We start from the raw sequence: 22395 nt of genomic DNA, 5'->3' as shown, positions 1-22395 counted from the left end.
AGAATGATTCCAAAGCTGGTCTTTTACTTCAAGACAGCTCTGCAGTGTCACATTATCCCCCAATCTCTTCGGCACTGGAATGTTATAACTCTTTTCGAAAATCGGAAAAGATGACTTTCATCATCGTCTTGAAATTCATCACTTCAGCAGAATCCAGACACAATGAACTTTGTGCCCAGACCAAAGCTTCAGGTACAGTGAAGAGCCACTGGAGTGTTATAACTCTTATTGAGTAAAACCAATTAAACCAAATTAACAAAATTGGGATAAATCAGGCACAGCCCCTAATTCAGGTCAGCTGTAAAACCAAGAACAAAGCTTAAAGGAAACTTACAACCTTTAAATCAAAATGTGATTAAAGGGGTCAGAAGATTTTTTTTTTACTGCACCTGGTATTCCCAGGCAGTCTCCCATCCTAGCAGTCTCTCATCCAAGTACTAACCAGGCCTGAGTCTGCTTAGCTTATTGGACCTTGACAGTGTAATTACTGTTACACTGACAGTGAGCAGAGCGGGGAGGGGAGAAGATGGGTGTTGTTTTGGACGCTGACCTTTTACCACAGTGACCTGAAAGCAATTTCAACCCAGCTGGATGGTCTGGAGTCTGATGCTGCTCTGCTGTCTCGACATACTTATCAACTGGTTCTTTGTCCAGGTTGGTCAGATTGGAAAATGGCCCGTATTCTGCACTGGGATAAATTGGCCAATGGATGATGGGGTGTAACACATGGAAGTGGATGCACTAGCATAGAAACAGGGTCAGCTTTTCAGGGTGGGACTGGGGTGCATCAGTGGGACAGTGTAGAGGGAGCTTTACTCTGTATCTAACCCCGTGCTGTATCTGTCCTGGGTGTGTTTGATGGAGACAGTGTAGAAGGATCTTTACTCTGTATCTAATCCCATGCTGTACCTACCCTGGGTGTGTTTGATGGAGACAGTGTAGAGGGAGCTTTACTCTGTATCTAACCCCATGCTGTATCTGCCCTGGGAGTGTTTGATGGAGACAGTGTAGAGGGATCTTTACTCTGTATCTAATCCCATGCTGTATCTGTCCTGGGTTTGTTGATGGGGACAGTGTAGAGGGAGCTTTACTCTGTATCTAACCCTGTGCTGTACCTGCCCTGGGAGTGTTTGATGGCGACAGTGTAGAGGGAGCTTTACTCTGTATCTAACCCTGTGCTGTACCTGCCCTGGGAGTGTTTGATGGGGACAGTGTAGAGGGAGCTTTACTCTGTATCTAACCCCGTGCTGTACCTGTCCTGGGAGTGTTTGATGGGGACAGTGTAGAGGGAGCTTTACTCTGTATCTAACCCCATGCTGTACCTGCCCTGGGAGTGTTTGATGGGGACAGTGTAGAGGGAGCTTTACTCTGTAACTAACCCCGTGCTGTACCTGCCCTGGGAGTGTTTGATGAGGTCCTTGCATGGAGGAAATGTAGAAAGTATTAAATCGTCATCATTGACATGTCCTTCTTTTGATGATTACCCTCAAATAGTTAGGGAAATGTTGCCATGTTTCGAATCGCTGCACTAGTCTTATACATGCAGAGTGTTTTGTGGACATTGTATTTCAGATAGTGATCAGTGCTGTTCACAAGCTGTTGAGGATCACAAAATCTCTGATGAAATGTCAGGACTTTATCCTGCGAGGGACATACTGGATACTGTGAGTATCTGTGAAAGGTGAAATGCAACTTTGGTGAAATGGTCTCCTTGCTAGGGCATGATTGCTCTTTTTGCAAAGCGCAGTGTTATCATTACCAGCCTGATATGAATTACTTCCCATTTCACAGCAGGGATTGAATTTCAGAAGCGGTATGAAGCCCATTGTACATAGCCCTGGAACTGCTGCAAGCCCCATTTTAGAGTTTTCTTTCTGATTCTGTGTCTTGGAATGGTTTACTACACTTGAGGTGCTATCTAAATGCCCAATGAGGGGATCTACTACAGCAGTTTTTGTTTATATAGCACCTTTAATACAGTAAACCATTAAGGAGCTTTGACACAAATATTGGGACAGATGACCAAAGGTTTAATGGCCAAAGAAATAGATATTAAGGGGCAACTTAAAGGAGGAGAGAGAGGCGGAGAGGTTTAGGGCAGGAATTCCAGCGCTTAGGGTCTAGGCAGCTGAAGACACAACTGCCAATAGTGGAGTGTTTAAAATTGTGGGATGCTCACAAGGCCAGAAATAAAAATGTTCAGGTATCTGACTCTTGTAGATTGGAGAAGATTACAGGGAGGGATCTAAGGCATGGAGGGATTTGAACACAAGGATGAGACTTTTAAAATTGGGGTGTTACTTAACTAGTAACCAGTGTAGAGTTGTAGAGTTATACAGCACGGAAACAGGCCCTTCGGTCCATTGTGTCTCTGCTGGTCATCAAACACCTATCTGTTCTAATCCCATTTTCTTGGCCGTAGCCCTGTATGCTATGGCATTTCAAGTGCTCATCTAAATACTTAAATGTTATGAGGGTTCCTGCCTCTATCACCCCCTCAGACAGTGTGTTCTAGATTCCAACCACCCTCTGGGTGAAAATACTTTTCCTCAAATACCCTCTAAACCTCCTGCCCCTTACCTGAAATCTATGCCCCCTGGATATTTACATCTCTGGTAAGGGGAAAAGTTTCTTCCTATCTACACTAACTATGCTCCTCATAATTTTGTATGTCCCTCCTCAGCCTTCTCTGCTCTAAGGAAAACCTAGCCTATCCAGTTTCTCGTCATAGCTGAAATGCTCCAGCCCAGGCAACATCCTGGTGAATCTCCTCTGTACCCTCTCCAGTGCAATCACATCCTTCCTATAGTGTGGCGACCAGAACTGCACAGAGTACTCCTAGCTAGTGTTTTATGCAACTCCAACTTAACCTCCCTGCTCTTATATTCTAGGCCTCAGTTAATAAAGGCAAGTATCCCATTTGCCTTCTTAACCACCTTATCTACCTGTGCTGCTGCCTTCAGGGATCTATGGACATGTGCACCAAGGTCCTTCTGATCCTCTGTACTTCCCAGGGTCCCACCATTCACGTGTATTCCTTTGCTGTGTTAGTCCTCCTAAAACGCATCACCTCATACTTCTCAGGATTAAAGTCCGTTTGCCGCTGCTCTGCCCACCTTACCTGCCCATCTATATCTAAGGCTTTCCTCCTCACTATTTACAACACCACCAATTTTCATGTTATCTGCGAACTTACTGATCATACCACCTATATTCACGTCTAAATCATTAATGTACGCCATAAACAGCAAGGGTCCCAGCTCCGATCCTTGTGGTACACCACTCATCACAGGCTTCCAATCATAAAAACAGCCTTTGACCATAACCCTCTGCCTCCTGCCACTAAGCCAGTTTTGAATCCAATTTGCCCTGGATCCCATGGGCTTTTACCACCTTGACCATTCTCCCATGCGGGACCTCGTCAAAAGCATGGGAGAATGGTCAGTGAGCACAAGGGTGATAGGTACACAGGACTTGTTTCCTGGAATACACGCAGCAGAGTTTCAGATGAGCTCAAGTTTATCGGGGGTGAAATAGCCAACTCTTTCCAACTAGATTTGTGCCTTTTAATAACCCACATAAGCTCCGAAAAGTGTTCTGCTACACTGCCCGGGTCTGTTGTACTGAGCAGTCAGATCAGAGAGGGCCGGAATTTGATATTCAAGCTGTTTTTATGATTGGAAGCCTGTGATGAGTGGTGTATCACAGGGATCGGAGCTCGGACCCTTGCTGTTTGTGGCGTACATTAATGATTTAGACGTGAATATAGGCGGTATGATCAGTAAGTTTGCAGATAACATGAAAATTGGTGGTGTTGTAAATAGTGAGGAGGAAAGCCTTAGATTACAGGATGATATAGATGGGCAGGTAAGGTGGGCAGAGCAGTGGCAAACGGACTTTAATCCTGAGAAGCGTGAGGTGATGCATTTTAGGAAGACTAACACAGCAAAGGAATACACATGAATGGTGGGACCCTGGGAAGTACAGAGGATCAGAAGGACCTTGGTGCACATTTCCATAGATGCCTGAAGGCAGCAGCACAGGTAGATAAGGTGGTTAAGAAGGCATATGGGATACTTGCCTTTATTAGCCGAGGCCTAGAATATAAGAGCTTGGAGGTTAAGTTGGAGTTGCATAAAACGCTAGCTAGGAGTACTCTATGCAATTCTGGTCGCCACACTATAGGAAGGATGTGATTGCACTGGAGAGGGTACACCAGGATGTTGCCTGGGCTGGAGCGTTTCAGCTATAAAGAGATTGTGTTCGCTGCTTTCGGCTGGATACAGGATTGGCACGGTGCCCCTTGGTTAGAGAGATTGAAAATCAGCCAGGGCCTCTGCCCTCGATTGCGAAGCAGTGATCTCTGCCTCCAGAATTTTTACTGTGGGGGTGAAGTGGTGAAAAGAAGGTTAGATTTGATTGTGATACCTCCCTATGTTTAGACAGCCTGCTGTCGGACACCATGTACGTACACACTTGTTTGGATCAAATATATCGTGCTCCAGTTGGACTGTACTGGAATATTTAGTGCAGTTCTGGTTGCTAAGAAACAGGAGGGACATTTGAATATAGGAGGCAGAGCAGAGAAAGAAAGCAAATCCCAGTATCATGGTCTTGGAAAAGACTAAAAAAAAATTTGGAGTCTTCAGCCTGGAGATGAGGCTTCTGAGAGAGGATTCCATAGTGGGGTAAAAGAACTGAGTATAGAAAAAGTTAACACAGAATATTGCTTTAAATCAAACTTTGGAAGTCAGAATGGGAATACTGATTCAAACTATTAAATAGTCATTTTAGGACTGGTAAAAGGAATTCCTTCTTCAGACAAAGAATTACCAGAGTGTGGAATGAATTCCGCAGTATAGGAGGAGTAAAGCTGAGACAACTGGATGTTACAATGAGGGGAATGTAGGGTCTGTCTGAATGGGTGAATTAAGACGACATTCCTCATCTATGACTATTTTATGATTCATATATGAGCAATTTGGGTCTTCAGCTCTTTATTAAAGTCTATTTGAAAATTATATACTTTGGTAACTAAAACTGGGACTCTGGCCAATTGGCTTTTTAATGCTTTGTTGGGATGACTGGCAGATTATTGATTTACAGATCGATGACAAATTGGTAGATTTAGAAATAGACTGACGATCACCTGGTTAATAGACTGATTGACAGATCAATGTTTATTTTTTCTCAGTGTGATTTTGAAGGAAGAATGTAGGAAGATGCTTCAGCAGTTTAAAACTTTGAATCTGAAGCTGAGTTTCTGTCAGAACACCATGATGAAAATTCAAACGCTGTGAGTATTAATGATGGTTTCATTCCCTACCTGGAGTTACTAGGTGATAAAAGTCCAGGGTTTATCCAGTATTCCTTCTACCATAGTCACATGATACAATGATAATGGAGTTATTTTGTAAATTCATTTACAGGGTGTGGGCGTCCCTGGCTAGGCCAGTATTTATTGCCCATTCCTAATTGCCCTCAAGAAGGTGGTGGTGAACTGCCTTCTTGAACCGCTGTAGTCCCTGTGGTGTAGGCACACCATTGATCAATCACAGTGATCGATCTCCTATCAATGAGTCTCCAGCAGAACCAGACATGAGGTTAGGAAAACCCCCAGTGGGGGAGAGCTTTGGGAACCATGGACCCAAGGTTACCTGTTCCTCCTGAACACGTCACATTCAGTCCACGTCATGTCTCAAATTATTCACATACTGGACCCCAAATTGGTCTTGTCTTCTGTTCGCATACACGGCAGAAAAAACTTTAAGAGACATTTTCCACCCTGGGAACAATCAGCGATTGGGGCACAAATTCAAGTGTTCATTTAACCTCGGGTTCCTGGCCAAACCTATTTGCACATCTCCGAAAGCAAAACCAGCCATGATCCAGCACAATGGGACAGCGTTTTAGAACTTTTAAAAATGTTGCTTTAAGAAGTATTCCTTGATATATTTAAGTGATAAAATTTTATTAAATACAGCTGAAAATGGGTTTATCACAAAAAAAATCATTTTAATTGGAGAGTGTCATCTGCCATCTGTGAGCAACCTGGTTTTAACTATTTTAAAATGACTTTAAAGATGCAGAATCATTTTGTAGTCATAATGAGCTAATGTATTTGGTTTCTTAGTAAATAAAAAATAATTTATATTCATAAGCTTTTAAAAGATAAGTGTCCTTGCACCTGGAAAAAAAACTAAAACTTAATTTGGTGAGGCAGTTTGAAATTCCTCAGAGACAATTAGCAGAGACTTGCCACGGTGATTAATTTGATCTGGGGGTGTGTCATTTATGTGGGTGGTGCCAGCTTCCAGCACAATGTTATTTAAACCATCATACATGTTGGCGGAAACCCAAGTGTAAATGCTGGACGTAAACTGTGCTTAAAATTCCATGATCTTTTGTGCTGGCGTTGCCAATTTAGGCTGTATTGCAGCCAGAAAGTGGGAACTCCTGAACTCCTGTACTTAATGGCCATCTATCTCAGCCACTGGGGGAAGTAGTGGATTTGATCCAGCTGTTGTAAGATGCATGTCGACATCTGGGAGCTTTCTGTCCTGCTCCCTGCAGACTCCCTCAGAGAATTGGCACAGAAAAATCTGTGTTCCTGGCAGTCTGGACCTGGCTGTAACTAACCAATATTGACTGTAATGTATTTCTATTGGTAAGTTACATTTTAAGCACGGGTTTGATAGCTGCCCAATCACCTGAGGCCCTCAGCAGCCGTTTTGTTCCATTCTACCAACCCCACACCCTCTGATTTCCACTGGAATCCACTAAAAATATTTAAGTTAATCTAACTCACTAAGATCTGCCCAGTGACCTTCCGATGTGGGTGGAGGGGTTTGGGGTGCGGGGTTTGTTCACACACGTGTGTCCTGCCCTCCAATGTCCAACTTCCCTCCAACACTCCCGGCCTAGGTTCGCGTCTGTATCTTGCTCCGTTGGTCAGTGAAGTCTGCCAGCAATGTCACAGCAGCATCCCAGCAATAGTCAGCGCTCTTAGGCGAGGAATGGAGAAAGTAACTGTTGGGTGGCCCTGGCTTCCGAGATGAGGGTTGGAGCTGATTTCATTCTGAAACAGCCTGGGACTCAGAGAGCAGCAGCCTCTGCATGTTGTGCCTGTTGCATTTCAGCAATCAACCATTGCTTTTTGGCTGAGATCCAGCTGAGCTCAGCATTGCCATCAGCAGGTATTATGATTTAATGACTGTAGTTATTGTTAAAGAAGCAAAGAAAAAATGCATTTGCCTAGCACGTTTCATGGTCTCAGGATGTCCCAAAGAGCTTTAGCTAATTAATTACCTTTGGCGCGTAGTCACTGAAATATAAGGCACTTGGAAGTCAATTCCTGCACAGTAAGATCCCACAAAAGCAATGAAATGATTAACTAGGTCATCTGATTTTTTAGCGATTTTGGTCGAGGGAACAATATTGACCAGGTCACCAGAATGCCCTTGCTCTTTACCACCACCTGAAAGGGTACATGCAGATTCAATTTAATATTTCATCAAATGGACAAAATCTCTGACAGTGCGGCGCTCCCTCAGAACTGACCCTCTGACAGTGCGGCGCTCCCTCAGGACCGACCCTCTGACAGCACAGCGCTCCCTCAGAACTGATCCTCTGACAGTTGCGGCGCTCCCTCAGGACCGACCCTCTGACAGCGCGGTTCTCCCTCAGTACCGACCCTCTGACAGCGCGGCACTCCCTCAGTACCGACCCTCTGACAGCGCGGCACTCCCTCAGTACCGACCCTCTGACAGCGCGGCGCTCCCTCAGTACCGACCCTCTGACAGCGCGGCACTCCCTCAGTACCGACCCTCTGACAGCGCGGCGCTCCCTCAGTACTGACCCTCTGACAGCGCGGCACTCCCTCAGTACTAAGATAAAAGCAACATAATGTGGATGCTGGAAATCTGAAATAAAAACAGAAACTGCTGGAAAAACTCAGCAGGTCTGGCAGTATCTGTGGAGAGAGAAATAGAGTTAACGTTTCGAGTCCATGTGATTCTTCTCAGAGCCAAAGAGAAGTAGAAATGTGACGGATTTTATACTGTTTAAGAGAGGATGGAGCAGGTGGAGCAAGATAAAGGGTCAGGAATAGGTGACAGCTAAGGAGAGATTGACAAAGATGTCATGGACACAAGACAAAGGGAGTGTTAATGGTAGTGGTGAAGTGTAAAGAAGGTGCTGATAGTGGCATAGATGTCACCACCAAACACATCTTCCCCTCACCCCCACTGTCAGCATTCCATAGAGACCATTGCCTCCAGAACACCCTGGTGCACTCCTCAATCACCCCCAACACCTCATCCCCTTCCCACGACACCTTCCCATGCAATCACAGAAGGTACAACACTTGCCCCTTTACCTCCTCCCTCCTCACCATCCAAGGCTGCAAACAGTACTTTCAGGTGAAGCAGCGCTTCACTTGCACCTCCTTCAATTTGGTCTACTGCATCTGCTGCTCCCAACGTGGTCTCCTCTACGTTGGAGAGACCAAACGCTGACTGGGTGACTGCCTTGTGGAACACCTTGGGTCTGTCCGCAAGCATGACCCAGACCTTCCTGTCGCTTGCCATTTCAACACACCACCCTACTCTCGTGTCCACATGTCTGTCCTTGGCCTGCTGCAATGTTCCAGCGAAGCCCAACAAAAACTGGAGGAACAACACCTCATCTTCCGATTAGGCACCTTACAGTCTTCTGGACTTAACATTGAGGTCAACAACTTCAGATCAGAATTCTCCTTAACCTTAACCCCCTTTCTTAATCCAATTTTTATTTATTTATTTCTATTGTAAAGTTTTCTTTTATTTTATTCTTTTGACTATCTGACAAGATTGCCTGGCTAACAGGAAGCAGAGAGTAGGCATAAATGGGTCATTTTCAGGTTAGCAAGATATAATGAGAGGTGTGCCACAGGGAACAGTGCTGGGACCTCAACTGTTTACAATTTATATAAATGACTTGGCTGAAGGGATGGACGGGATGGTTGCCAAATTTGTTGATGACACAAAGATAGATAGGAAAGTAAGTTGTGAAGAGGACATAAGGAGGTTACATACAGATAAAGATAGGTTAAGTGAGTGGGAAAAGATCTGGCAAATGGAATATCATGTGGGGAAAATGTGAAATTATCCATTTTGTCAGGAAGAATAAAAGAGAAGCATATTATCTAAATTCTGAGAGACTACAGAGTTCTGAGGTACAGAGGGACCTGGGTGTCCAAGTGCATGAGCCAGACCAAGTAATGATGGCAAATTTCCCTCCCTAAAGGACATTAGTGAATGAGATGGGTTTTTATGACAATCGACAATGGTTTCATGGTCATCATCAGACTTTTAATTCCAGATTTGTTTTTTATTGAATTCAAATTCCACCATCTGCTGTAATGGGATTAGAACCTGGGTCCCTTGTGCATTACCTGGGTCACCAGTCCAGTGGCAGTACCACTATGCCACCGCCTCCCCCAAGCTGAGCTGAGCATTTCAGCCTCGACCACCAATTCGGGCAGTGAGTTCCAGACACCCATCACCCTCTGGGTGAAAAAGTTTTTCCTCATGTCTCCTCTAATCCTTCTACCAATCACCTTAAATCTATGCCCCCTGGCAATTGACCCCTTAGCTAGGGGGAACAGATCTTTCCTGTCTTTCCTATCTAGGCCCCTCACAATTTTGGATACCTCAATTAGGTCACCCCTCAGCCTCTGTTCTAAGGAAAACAACCCCAGCCTATCCAATCTCTCCTCATAGCTGCAATTTTCAAGCCCTGGCAACATTCTTATACTGACCCGCCAACAGAGCAGTGCTCCCTCAGTACTGACCCTCCGACAGTACAGTGCTCTCTCAGCCCTGATCCTCTGACAGTGTGGCACTCCCTCAGTCCTGACCCTATAACAATGCAGTACTAATGTCCTTTAGGGAAGCAAATCTGCCGTCCTTACCTGGTCTTGTCTACGTGTGACTCCAGACCCACAGCAATGTGCCCTCTGAACAAGGGCAATTCGGGATGGGTAATAAATGCTGGCCAGCGATGTCCACATCCCATGAACGCATAAATAAGTAAAAGAAACTCCTCAGCAACATGACACTGAGAGTGTCAGCTTAAGTTATGGACTGGAGTCTTTCTGGTGTTGAGCTGAATGTTTGAGCTTCTGACTCAAAGGCGATCATGCTACCCTCTGAGCCATGACTGACCCTGATACAAAGTCAGAGCACTCATTGTTAAACCTTCCCTTATAGATATGAGCTGCTGCCTCAGACAAATCTGCCAGAAATGGATAATCTTCACATGAAGCTGCAGTCGGTGAGTCAGTTGTTCATATTTGGTGTTCGTAGGTGCTGTGCTGACAGACACCAGCGCACGTGTTTTTTCTGAGCCCAGCTGACCCCAGGTTACTGGGAAGTTATCACCCAGCTCGCCCCCTTACACTGCACCACAGGGATATATCCAGACTCCACACTTGGCCATTTAGGATGTAGTCAGGAGGCACTTCTTCACACACAGAATAGTGGAAACCTGTAACAGCCTTCTACCCTCCTCCCCCAAACCCCTTGATCAGGATCAACTGAAATATTTTAAGCTGATATCAATCAATTTTGGACGTGGGTGTATGTATTAAGGGATATGCTACTAAGGCAAGTAAAGATGCAGATCAGCCACGATCTCATTGGGGTGGAAAAGGTTCGAGGGGCTGAATGGCCTCCTCCTGTTCGTCTGTCTGGAACGGTTACAGGGGAATCTCTTGAGGGATTTAAAATACCAAATGGAGAGAGAATGTATATACTTTGATTATTCCTTCAACGTAAATCAGAAGCAAAAGAGGTAAATAGAGATAATACTTAGAAGGTATACCAGAAAAATCTTTTGAGAGGGAGAGAGAATGATCTGTTAGACAGAAACAAAATGATTAGGGTTGTTCAAATTACAGTTGGAAGCACAATGCATAAATTAATACACCCGCAAGGTCTCCTGTACCTGCTGTGGTAATCGCAGGTATAACCTTACTGCCTTTAGGGGTCACAAGATTGTACTAATGAATGAGCCCTAAGCACAGGTAATCCTTTGGGTGGAGCTTTCTAGTCGTGGACCTGGTTCAAGCATCTTGCTTCTAAAGGAGCTCTCTGATAAAGTTATCTGTTTCAAGGAAGAAACCTGTCCGGTATATCAAGTTCATAACATGTGGCAACGAGGGCAAAATAGCTCTGATGCTGTGCCTTGCCTTGTGAATGCGAGTACATCAATTCTTAAGAAGGAAGGAAAGATAAGTATACTCACCAGTCATGCCACTCTTTGGCAGAATTGACCCTTATGATGTGTCCATGGCAGACTGGAGCCAGGATGTAGAGCGCCTTGGTTTTTATTTTGTGGCGAATTAAATAACAGCAGAGGAGAAGCAGAAAGCAATTCTTTTAAGTGTCTGCAGTAGCAAGACATATAACCTCATTCACAGTCTGACAGTCCTGAGCACACCCAATAGCAAATCTTTTCATCAATTGGTAGACCTCGTAAAGGCGCACTTTCAGCTGAAGCCATCTGTAATAATGCAGAGATTTATGTTTAACTCCAGAGTAAGGGCCACGGGGGAGTCCATCGCAACTGTTGTGCTTGTGCTGAATTTCTTGAACTTTTCACCTGTCTGTGTGAAACAAATAAGAAATTGGACAAACAGGGATCCGATTTTGTAGAAGTCCGAGATGTGGTATTGCAAGGATGGTTGAATTCACCAGTGTCTGAAGAGATGAGACCATTCAATGCCCATGAAACAGAGTTAAGTTGTCAAGATGGAATCTTGTGGGGATCAAGAGTCGTGGTCCCTTTGCAAGGAAGAGAACCACTCTTGACACAGCTTCACAGTGCACATCCAGGCATTCGAAGATGAAGATGCTTGCGCGAAGCTATGTCTGGTGGTCAGGCGTAGACAGTGACATTGAAAGAATGGTTAAGCACTGTCTCCAGTGTCAGCAACAACAGAAGTTGCCTGTTTCAGCTCCACTGCATCCGTGGGAGTGGCCTGGTCAACCCTGCGTTAAATTACATATTGATTGTGTAGGTCCATTGTTAGGTACCATGTTTTTATTCATCATCGATATGCATTCTAAGTGGATGGATGTGTATGAAGTTAGATCACCAGTATCATGTGCAACTATTGAAAAGCTGCACCAATGTTTTATTATACATGACCTACCGGAAGTCATTGTTTCGGATAATGGTACTGCCTTCACTAGTACAGAGTTTGAGATTCATGAGTTTAAATGGAATTAAGCATATTAAAACAGCACCATATCATCCTTTATCCAGTGGATTAGCTGAAAGAGCAGTGTAAGCTTTCAAATCAGGAATGAAGAGGTTATCCGAAGGTACTTTAGTAATTCGACTGTCATGTTTTCTTCCCAATTATCATACAACTCCTCATGCAACTACGGGTTCAACACCATCTGAATTACTGATGAAATTCTGTACAAGGTTAAGTCTGGTGTTTCCAAACTTAGAGGGGAAGATAGAGAAGAATCAGAGTAGTCAGAAATTTAATCATGATATTCATAGCAAAGCTTGAAGATTTACTGTGGGAGATACAGTTTTTGTGCAGAATTTTGGAAATGGTCCTAGTTGGGTTCCTGGTACAATTGTCTCTGAAACTGGACCCCTGTCATTCCAAGTGGAAGTGGCAGACCGGATTGTTTGAAAACCTGTGGATCATCTAAGGAGTAGAGAGATGTTCCTACAACCAATTATCCCACCTATAATTGATATCGAACCTTTATTCCCTGAGGTGATAGAGCAACCTAGAATAGACGTACCCGATGTCTCTGTTGTATTATCTAATACTGAACTGCCACTTTCTAAGGATGTCCCTAATGCTGCAGTTCCTGATCATGTCGATCCAGTGGTAGAATCTCAAGTCATAGAGCTATGCCACTCCAACCGAATTAGAAAACCACCCCGGAGACTTAATCTTTAATCACATGACCTGGAAATATATGTATATGTTGTGCATTAAAATATTCTGGGTAAATAGGAACCGTTAAAAAAAAAACTAAAAGAGGAGGAAGTATGGTGAATTCCTACTGCTTTTAGGGATCACATGATTGTACTGATGAATGAGCCCTAAGCGTGGGTAATCCTGGGGGCAGAGTTTTCTGGTCGTGGACCTGGTTCAAGGATGTAGCTTCTAAAGAGCTCTATAATAAAGTTACCTGTTTCATTTAAGAAACCTTTCCAGCACATCAAGTTCATAACACCTGCCCTGGGAGCATATGCTGGGAGCAGTGTAGAGGGAGCTTTACTCTGTATCTAGCTCATACTGCACCTATCCTGGATGACTGTAATGTAATGTTATGCTATGCAGCAGGGCCAACGCATGAAATATTGTCATTTGGTAGCTGACTCATTCCTCAGGGCAATGCTTTGATTAATCAGGGTCAAGCTGCCTGGTTTAAATTTCAAACAATGTTTGGCAGTTAATTGTCAGTCACCGTCACTGGTGCATTCTCCATGGTAACACCTCTACCCACAGAGTCCACTTCCCAACCAATCAGCACTCTTTTCTCATACAGTATAAATTGTTGTTTTCCCCTTATATCAGAGTTCTTGCAAAGCCTCCTGATGAGTGCAAGACAAAAAGCTTTTTTTCAGCAATACATGAAAAATCAAGTGTAAGTTTAATTATTTTGTTTTGTAGGCTCTGGAATTCTTGGTGACCAGCTCCCACAGTGTTCAAAGCAGTCAGAAGCAACTGGACCTGATAGCAACCGAATGGTCGAAGAGCAGTAATATACATCATGAAGACAGCACGTGAGACTGATCATGTGATTGTACTAATGAATGAGCCCTAAGCGCGGGTTACTTCAGGAGCTGGAACCATAGACGATTATGGCACTGATGGAGGTCATTTGGCCCACTCGATCTCTGCTGGCTCTTAGCTAGAGCAATCCCAAACTAACCCCACTGCCTTACTCTTCCCCTGGTCCTGTACTAACCCTAAACTAATCCAAACTAATGCTACAAGGTGGAAGGTGAAGTATAATGTAGGGTAACGTGAGGTTATTCACTCTGGTCGTAAGAATAGAAAAGCAGAATATTTTTTAAAAGGCGTGAAACTTGTAAGTGTTCAGAGAGACTTGGGTGTGCTTGCAGAAGGAATACAAAAGTTAGCATGGAGGTACAGCAAGCAATTGGTAAAGCAAATAGCATGCTAACCTTTATTGCAAGGGGATTGGAATCCAAGAATAAAGACGTCCTACTACAATTATACGGGGCTTTGATGAGACCCACATCTGGAATACTGTATTCCATTTTGCTCTACATAATTAAGGAAGGATATACTTGTTTTGGAGGTGGTACAGTGAAGGTTCACTAGATTGGTCCCTGGAATAAAAGGGTTGTTCTCTGATGAGAGGCTGAGTAAACTGGGTTTAAATTCTCTGGTGTTTAGAAGAATGAGAGGTGATCTCACTGAAACATACAAGATTATGAAGGGACTTGACAGAGTGGATACTGAGAGGTTGTTTCCCCCAGCTGGGGAATTTAGAAGCTGGGGGCACAGTCTCAGGATTAGGGGCCGGTCATTTAGGACTGAGATGAGGAGAAATTTCTTCACTCAAAGGGTTGTGAATCTTTGGAACTCTCTACCTGAGAGGGCTGTGCGTACTCCATCATTGAATACATTTAAGATTGAAATGGACAGATTTTTGATCTCTCAGTGAATCAAAGGACATGGGAAGTGGGCAGGAAATTGGAGTTGAAGATGAAGATCAGCCATGGTCGTGTTGATTGGCGGAGCAGTCTTGACAGGCCATATGGTCTTCTCATTTTCCTATTTCTTTTGTTCTTACTGCCCAGCTCTTCCTCTCTCCCCAGAGCCCTGTATCAATTCCAAACTAGTCACACTGCTAGTCTGTGTCTCTCAAGAATCCTGCACCTTCCTCTGCTTCACTTTTTCTGAAAATATGTAATGGCCCCTTCCTCAACCATTCCCTGTGGCGAAGCATTCCATGTTCCAATGCGTAAAGATATTTCTCCTAATGTCTCTTCCATCCTCACACTCGCTGTAACATTTTTAAATTAATGGCCATTTCTCACTGACTTCCCGGCTATAGAAAATAGCCTTGTCCTGTACACACTTTCAAACATCTTCTATAGTTGTAAAAACTTGCCTTAAATCCTCCTCTTGACTTTGCTCGAGTGGGCACAGTCCCAGTATCTCTTCTAAGGCTTCACATCCCTGGTATTGTACTGGTGAATCTATACTGTGTGCTGTCTATGACTTTAATATTCTTTCTATACTGGGGATCCCAAATCTGCATTTTCTGGGGATTCAGACCAGGTCTTTTCCCAGGTAGGGGAAGCTTGGCAAGAATTCCAGCGAGCAGAGTGTAGCGGCTGAGAGAGAAGCTTATCTACAATGAATGAGGTTATAGTTTGACAGGTTCAATTGACATCAGATTCAGGTGGATAGTTAAGACAAAGGATTGACCTTAATCTTAGAAATGAAGTGATATTGAATTTGCTGCTTGATATTTGCCACTCTCAAATTTACCTAACAGCTGAAGTTAATTGGAGGTGGTATTGGGGTGGGTGTCGAATGAAAAGGGAAATTATATCAGGCTGAGTTAAAATTACCCCCAAATTCTCTCAATCTGTCTGACAATGAAGAAGGTTGCTATCACCAGCAACATGGGATGGCAGCCATGAAACTTCCAACTGTAAATCAAAGCGAATCTCTTAACAATATGACTGACTCATGGCCAGTTTACTCAATTTTTAAACAGACCATCATTCTCCTTTTTCAAGGGCCTTTGAAACATAACAGCACAAAATTATCTGTTTGTCAAAATCCGCACTCCATACCTGGTCTGAGATGAGTTACCTGGGGCAGGAATTGTAACTACAGTTGATTTCAGTGCCCCAGGATTACAGAGAAGAAGAATCACCCAGAGTTCCTACCCCTGGTAGTGGCACAGTGGATAGTACTGCTGCCTCTGAGTTCAAGTATTCTAGGTTCAAGTCCCACTCCAGAGACTTAAGCATGTAACTTAAGCCAACAACCCCACTGCAGTACCGAGTGCTGTACTGTTGAACTGCTGTCTTTTGAATAAGACATTAAACTGAGGTTCGGTCTGCCCTTGCAGGTGGACATAACAGATCCCACAGCATTATTTTGACAACAAACAGGAGAGTTATCCCTGCTGTCCTGGTCATTTGTTATCCCTCAGTCAACATCACTAAAACAAATTATCAAACCATTCTCATATTATTGTTTGCGAGAGAGCTTGCTGTGTGCAAATTAGTGGCCACGTTTCCCACATCATATCAGTGACTACACTTCAAAGGTACTTCATTGGCTGTAAAGCTCTAAGGGATATCCTGATGTCACAAAAGTCGCTGTAGAAATGGTATTCATTATTTGATTGCCATCCATGTTTGGGTGAAGACGTGTTTCTATGTCGATGTCAGGTAAGGACAGAGTCACCTTGGCTGTGATGTTCTGATAACCCAGCCAACATTCACCATCTGAACGGGTACATAGAGAATGAGTGAGACCCAAGCAACACAGGAAAGGAGGAGAGATGAAAATGAAAAATGAAAAGAACAGATGAAAATGAGGAATAATTAATATTTATGTTGTCTAATTATTTTATAGAATTGGAAAAGTGCAAGTTTTACTGGACAAAGTATTTGCTATTCACCACCAGCTCAGAAAGGACAGATTGAAAATGAGTAAGGGTCCAATTCATTACTGATTAATACTCAACTTACACTGGAGATGTGATAGTGTCAAAAGTGGTTCAGTAGCCACGACTGGACACACAACCAACTAGTGACTATACTCTTCACTCTCTCCTCTCAGTCAGAAGGTTGTGGGTTCCAGTCTCACTCCAGAGATTTGAGCACAAAGTCCAAGCTAATATTTCCAGTGGTTTACTGAGGGAGCACTGCACTAACAGGTGCCACCTTTCAGATGAGACATGAAACCAAGTGCTTTGTGCCCACTCAAGTCAACATAAAAGATCCTGTCTGTGTCAAAGAAAAGCAAAATATGCCACTCCAGAATTCTAGCCAACATTTCTCCTTCACCTAACATCACTAAAACCAAACTAGCTCATTGTTAATCTTGCTGTGTGCAAATTGGTTGATATGTGTCCTACATTATAGTGGTGACTGCACTTCAGAAGTACTCATTGGTTGTAAGTGCTTTGAGACAATCCTGAAGTTTTGAAAGGTGCTTTTTAAAAATTAATTCATGGGATGTGGGTGTAGCTGGCTCGGCCAGCATTGGTTGCCCATAAACTTTTTGCCCTTGAGAAGGTGCTGGTGAGCTGCCTTTCTGAACCACTGCAGTCCACGTGGTGTAGGTATACCGACAATGCTGTTAGGGAAGGAGTTCTAGGATTTTGACCCAGCGACAGTGAAGGAACGGCGATATATTTCCAAGTCAGGATAGTGAGTGACTTGAAGGGGAACTTCCAGGTGGTAGTGTTCCCATGTGTCTGCTGCCCTTGTCCTTCTAGATGATAGTGGTTGTGGGTTCGGAAGGTGCTGTCGAAGGAACCTTGGTGAGCTTGTGCAGTGCACTGCCACAGTGTGTTGGTGGTAGAGGGAGTGAATGTTTATGAATGGGGGCTGCCAATCAAGCAGGCTGCTTTGTCCTCTTTGGTGTCAAGCTTCTTGAGTGTTGTTGGACCTGCACTCACCCAGGAGAATATTCCATCGCACTCTTGACTTCAGCCTTCTAGATGGTGGACAGCCTTTGGGGAGCCAGGAGGTGAGTTACTTGCCATAGGATTCCTAGCCTCTGACCAGCCCTTATAGCCAGTGTTTATATGTCTGGTCCAGTTCAGTTTCTAGTCAATGGTAACCCCCAGGATGTTGATAGTGGGAGATTCAGCAATGGTAATACTGTTGAATGTCAAGGTGCAATGGTTAGATTCTCTGTTATTGGAGATGGTCATTGCCTTGCACTTGTGTGGCGTGAATGTTACTTGTAACTTTTCAGCCCATGTCTGGATATTGTCCAGGTCTTGCTGCATTTGGACGTGCACTATTATCAAGAGTTGCGAATGGTGCCGAACATTGTGCATTCATCAGCAAACATCCCCACTTCTGACCTTATGATGGAAGGAAGATAACTAATGGACCAGCTGAAGATAGTTGGACCTAAGGGCACCAACCTAGGGAACTCCTACAGTGATGTCCTGGAAATGAGAAATGCAAGTCTTTTTCACAACCATTTCTCTTTTAGTTTTTTTTTTATCATCAGCTCCTTTCCCCCCACCCATCCCATTCCTGAATTCACCCTGAAGGCTCATCCTTGAGTACAGTTCCACAGCACTGATTTCCCTTATCATCCAAGTGTCACTTAGAAGACATGTTGATGGCTGTTTGACTGGGGGTGGGGGATGGTTGAGGTGGTGAGGGGAGCAGGGCAGAACCCCAAACTTAAACTTGGTTTTTATTCAACCCCCACATGTGCGCCCTCCCAGCTGGAAGTCAGTGAATGATCACAGTGGAAGCCTGGTTTACTGATCCCTACATATTAGAAGCAAGCTGTGCTTGCATTAAGCATTGAAAATTACAGTGGCCTAACCATCCAATATTTGCTTTTTTCAGAACTTTCATACAATGAGGAACAAATCCATAAATTTGAGAAGTAAGTTTGTTTTATTATTTGTTTCACCTGGTCTGGCCTGGCCTACATGTGACTCCAGACCCACAGCAATGTGGTTGACTCTTAATTAGGGATGGGCAATAAATGCTGGCTGAGGCAGTGATGCCTACATCCCACAAATGAATAAAGCAAAGTTTAAAAGTGTAAATTTTGCTCAATGGATAGCATTTCTGCCTCTGAAACTGAAGGTCATGGGTTCAAATCCCATTCCAGGACTTATGTACATTGTCTTGGCTGGCACTCCAGTGCAGGGCTGAGGGAGTGCCACACTGCCAGAGGTACCATCTATCTGATGAGATGCTAAACAGAGGTGGTTCTGTGATTCAGCTGTGTGGTAAAGGTCGCCTGAAGCAATTATAATAATGGTTTTCCTTCAAACCAATTACTTAAAAATTGATGGACTAGTTATTAACTTCATTTCTGTTCATGGGATCTTGCTGTGCGCAAATTCACTGCAATAATTGCCTCCATAAGACATTACTGCAGTGAGATGTTGCATAAGTTCAAACTCCTGCCTGTTGCAGAAGCCATAGTGACCCATGGTAACCTTAGCAATTTTCAGAGCTAGTGGCAGAATGGCAAGGTTCACAGAATGATATAGCACAGAGGAGGCCATTCAGTCCATAGTGCCTGTGCCAGATCTTTGAAAGAGCTATCCAATTAGCCCCACTGCCCTGCTTTTTCCCCATAGCTCCACAATGTTTTCCTTTTCAAATATGTATTCAGTTCTCTCTTGAAAGTTACAATATCCTTTCAGCAGCCTTTCAGACAAAACATTCCGTACCACAACAACTTGTGTTTTTTAATATATTTTAAAAAATAACATTTCTCACCTGCTGGACTTTTTGCCAAGTGTCTTAAACCTGTGTCCTCTGATAATTGACCCTCCTGCCAGTGGAAATAGTATCAATAAGAAGAAAATAACAAAACCCCATAATATTGAACACTTCCAGTAGAGCAGAGAAGGTTAAGGAGAGCTTTAAGAAGAACAATCCCAGCTTCTTCATTAACTGAACTCCCTGATCCCTGGTCCCATTCTGGTAAATCTCCTCCGTACCCTCTCCAAGACCTTGACATCCTTCCTAAAGCGTGGAGCCCAGAATTGGACCAGCTGGGACCTAGCCAGTGATTTATAAAAGGTTTACCCCATAATTTATTTTATCTCCCTTCCATATGGGTACCTGAAAAAGTAAACAGAGGGATTTAGATTAAGTAAGGTGTTTAAGATTGCAAAACATTATTTTATAATACCTACTCATTGTAAAACCTTCTTGCATGTATTTCAACACTTTCCAATTTTGTTGGTGTCCTGAACTCTGAACTTTTCACTTTCACCTGAGTTTATATTGCCCAACCTATGGACATCTTGCATTCCTTTGGTGTTCCAGGATCAAAATGGGAATGCACGCAAAGAAGGTACAGATGTTAGTCAGGGAGGATTGTGCGCAGAAATATCTGAAGCTGTTGGTCTCTATCAAAGACTGGATGAGGTACGTAATCAAGACTATCTGGCACATGGTGACTGAGGGCTGGTTTGTGTCCGTGGGAGATAATGATGGAGGGCCTGAAGATTGATGCCCAGAAGGGATAAGTATCTGAAGGTTGGTAGGGTAGTTGGCTTAGAACTGATGTAAGTCATTCAGGAGCAGTTGGCTAGTAACTGAGAACCATTTGTGGTTAGTGCCTGAGAATTAGTTTGGGGGTTAGTTTCTGACAGTAGCTGATGACCAGTTGGATGACTAATGACTGTTTGGGGCAAAAACGGAATCTGGCTTGGATAACTGTTGCAGCCTGTTCTTGAGTACTTTTTTAAAAGCATTGAAAGCTCACTGCTTGGAAGCTTGAGTACAAGAGAAGACATCTTCATTGATTCTGGAAAGCCGAGGATGAATAGGTTACTTTTCTCTACAGCTTCAGAAGTCCATTGTTGGGGAGATATTTGGCTCTGTGACTGAGCAGCACAATATTAAATTTAAGATAAACAACAACAACTTCTATTAAATAGCACCTTGACAGAAGAAAATATCCCAAGGTGATTCATGCTTGAAATCAGACAAAATTTAATATTAAGACACAAAACGATATTAGGACAAGTGATCAAATGCTTGGTAAAGGAGTGGTCCTGGGACTGACATGAGAGCCAATCCCTACCACACGGTAGTGTAGCAGTTACATTGTCATGTTGTGTGTGCTCTTCCCAAAGGTAGGTCCTTGGGCTCATTGTCAGCTGGTGCTTGATCCTGAGCTATTTTCCTGACAGCTTTTGTCAGCAGTGGCTTGCCATTGCCTTCCAGGTCTACCTGGGCCAGAGCAGGAATCGAACTCATGCTGTCGGTGTTATTCTGAACCATGAGCCAACCTGTCCCCTAACAGTTAAGCTGCAGGACTCAATCTAAAGAACATGCATCCAAGTCCCACATGGCAGGTTAAGAATTTAAATTCAGCTTTAAAAATCTGGAAACGTGTCAGTAAAAGAGACCATTGTTGGATTGGTGCAAAAAGCCAACTTGTTCACTCGTGGGTGGAGAAGGTGGGGATTTAAGGAAAACCTGCTGATCTTACCCCGTGTGACACTATGTATAAACATCAGCCTTGCCAGCAACATAGATCCTGAGAATGAATAACATGAAATGTCTCCTTGCTACTGTAGGGATTGGGAAGCTGGCAAAGAGCTTTTTAAAGAGGTGAGAAAGAATAATGAGATGGATAATAAGAGTTTGTGAATGAACGTATTAACTGGATTTGTAATCACATCGCATTTTACAGGATAGCCTGCGAGACCAGAAAGCAACTGAGATCTTTAAATAACCAGAGTATGAATCTTGGTGAGGATCTGGAGAACTATGAAGCTCATTTGAATAAGGTACATTTCATGACCCTAATGAAAACATTAATTTTAAAGAAAAATTAAAGGACCATCCTGTCTGAAGGTGGACGTGTTTTGACAGGAATTGTACTGCTCATAATACAGTCTTTTAATAGACAAAACAGTTTTTTTTTTCCTTGGTTTTTTTTTGAAAAAAGATGCTTGCTGCTCAGATGATGAGTGATCAAGAGCAGTGTTGTGTGGTTCTGAAACAAAAACAGAAAATGCTGGAAAAACTCAGCAGGTCTAAAAGCATCTGTGGAGAGAAAAAAAACAGCTAATGTTTCAAGTCCTTATGACACTTCTTCAGAGCTGTGTGGTTCTGATTTCTACAAACCAGGAGGTTTCAGGTAAATTCTTGCTCAATATTGAGTATTGGGCAAGACAGCAATTGATTTGGGCACTGGAAATAAACAGGAGGAAGGAAAAACGGAGGGAGGTGAAGAATTCTGCTGAGTGGAGCTTAAGAAAGCAATTAGGAGAGCAAAGAGGGGATATGAGAAAGATCTGGCTGGTAAAAGTAAGGAAAATCCCAAGATATTCTATAAGTATATCAATGGGAAGAGGATAACCAGGGAAAGAGTAGGTTCCATTTCAGACCAAGAGGATAATCTATGGGTGGAGCCAGAGGACATCGGTAGAGTGTTGAATGAATACTTCACATCAGTCTTCACCGAAGAGAATGAGGATGAAGGTATGGAACTCGGGACGAGAGACTGTGAGGTTCTTGAGCAAATTGATATAGGGAGTGACAAGGTATTGGAGGTGTTGGCAGGCTTAAAAGTGGACAAATCTCCAGTCCCGGATGATTTGTGTCCCAAACTGCTGAGGGAGGCAAGGGAGGAGATTGCAG

The 22395-nt window shown here is 43.5% G+C and overlaps 1 protein-coding gene across 3 annotated transcripts in view; it reads left to right on the top strand.

Moving 5' to 3' along the window:
• The window catches only part of ikbke (inhibitor of nuclear factor kappa B kinase subunit epsilon), a 57325-nt gene that overhangs the window by 23597 nt on the left and 11333 nt on the right, over positions 1-22395 (top strand). For all 3 annotated transcript variants that reach the window (XM_041195625.1, XM_041195627.1, XM_041195626.1), the window contains exons 11-18: positions 1573-1664; positions 5195-5296; positions 10251-10314; positions 13691-13803; positions 16652-16728; positions 18619-18658; positions 20065-20166; positions 21443-21539. In XM_041195625.1, the coding sequence (XP_041051559.1) occupies positions 1573-1664; positions 5195-5296; positions 10251-10314; positions 13691-13803; positions 16652-16728; positions 18619-18658; positions 20065-20166; positions 21443-21539 (687 nt within the window). The remainder of the gene's footprint in view (positions 1-1572; positions 1665-5194; positions 5297-10250; positions 10315-13690; positions 13804-16651; positions 16729-18618; positions 18659-20064; positions 20167-21442; positions 21540-22395) is intronic.

This window comes from Carcharodon carcharias, chromosome 9 (genome assembly GCF_017639515.1).
Source record: "Carcharodon carcharias isolate sCarCar2 chromosome 9, sCarCar2.pri, whole genome shotgun sequence".
Lineage (NCBI taxonomy): Eukaryota > Metazoa > Chordata > Chondrichthyes > Lamniformes > Lamnidae > Carcharodon > Carcharodon carcharias.
The sequence above is the reverse complement of the archived record's forward strand: the minus strand, read 5'-3'. Positions and strand labels throughout refer to the sequence as shown.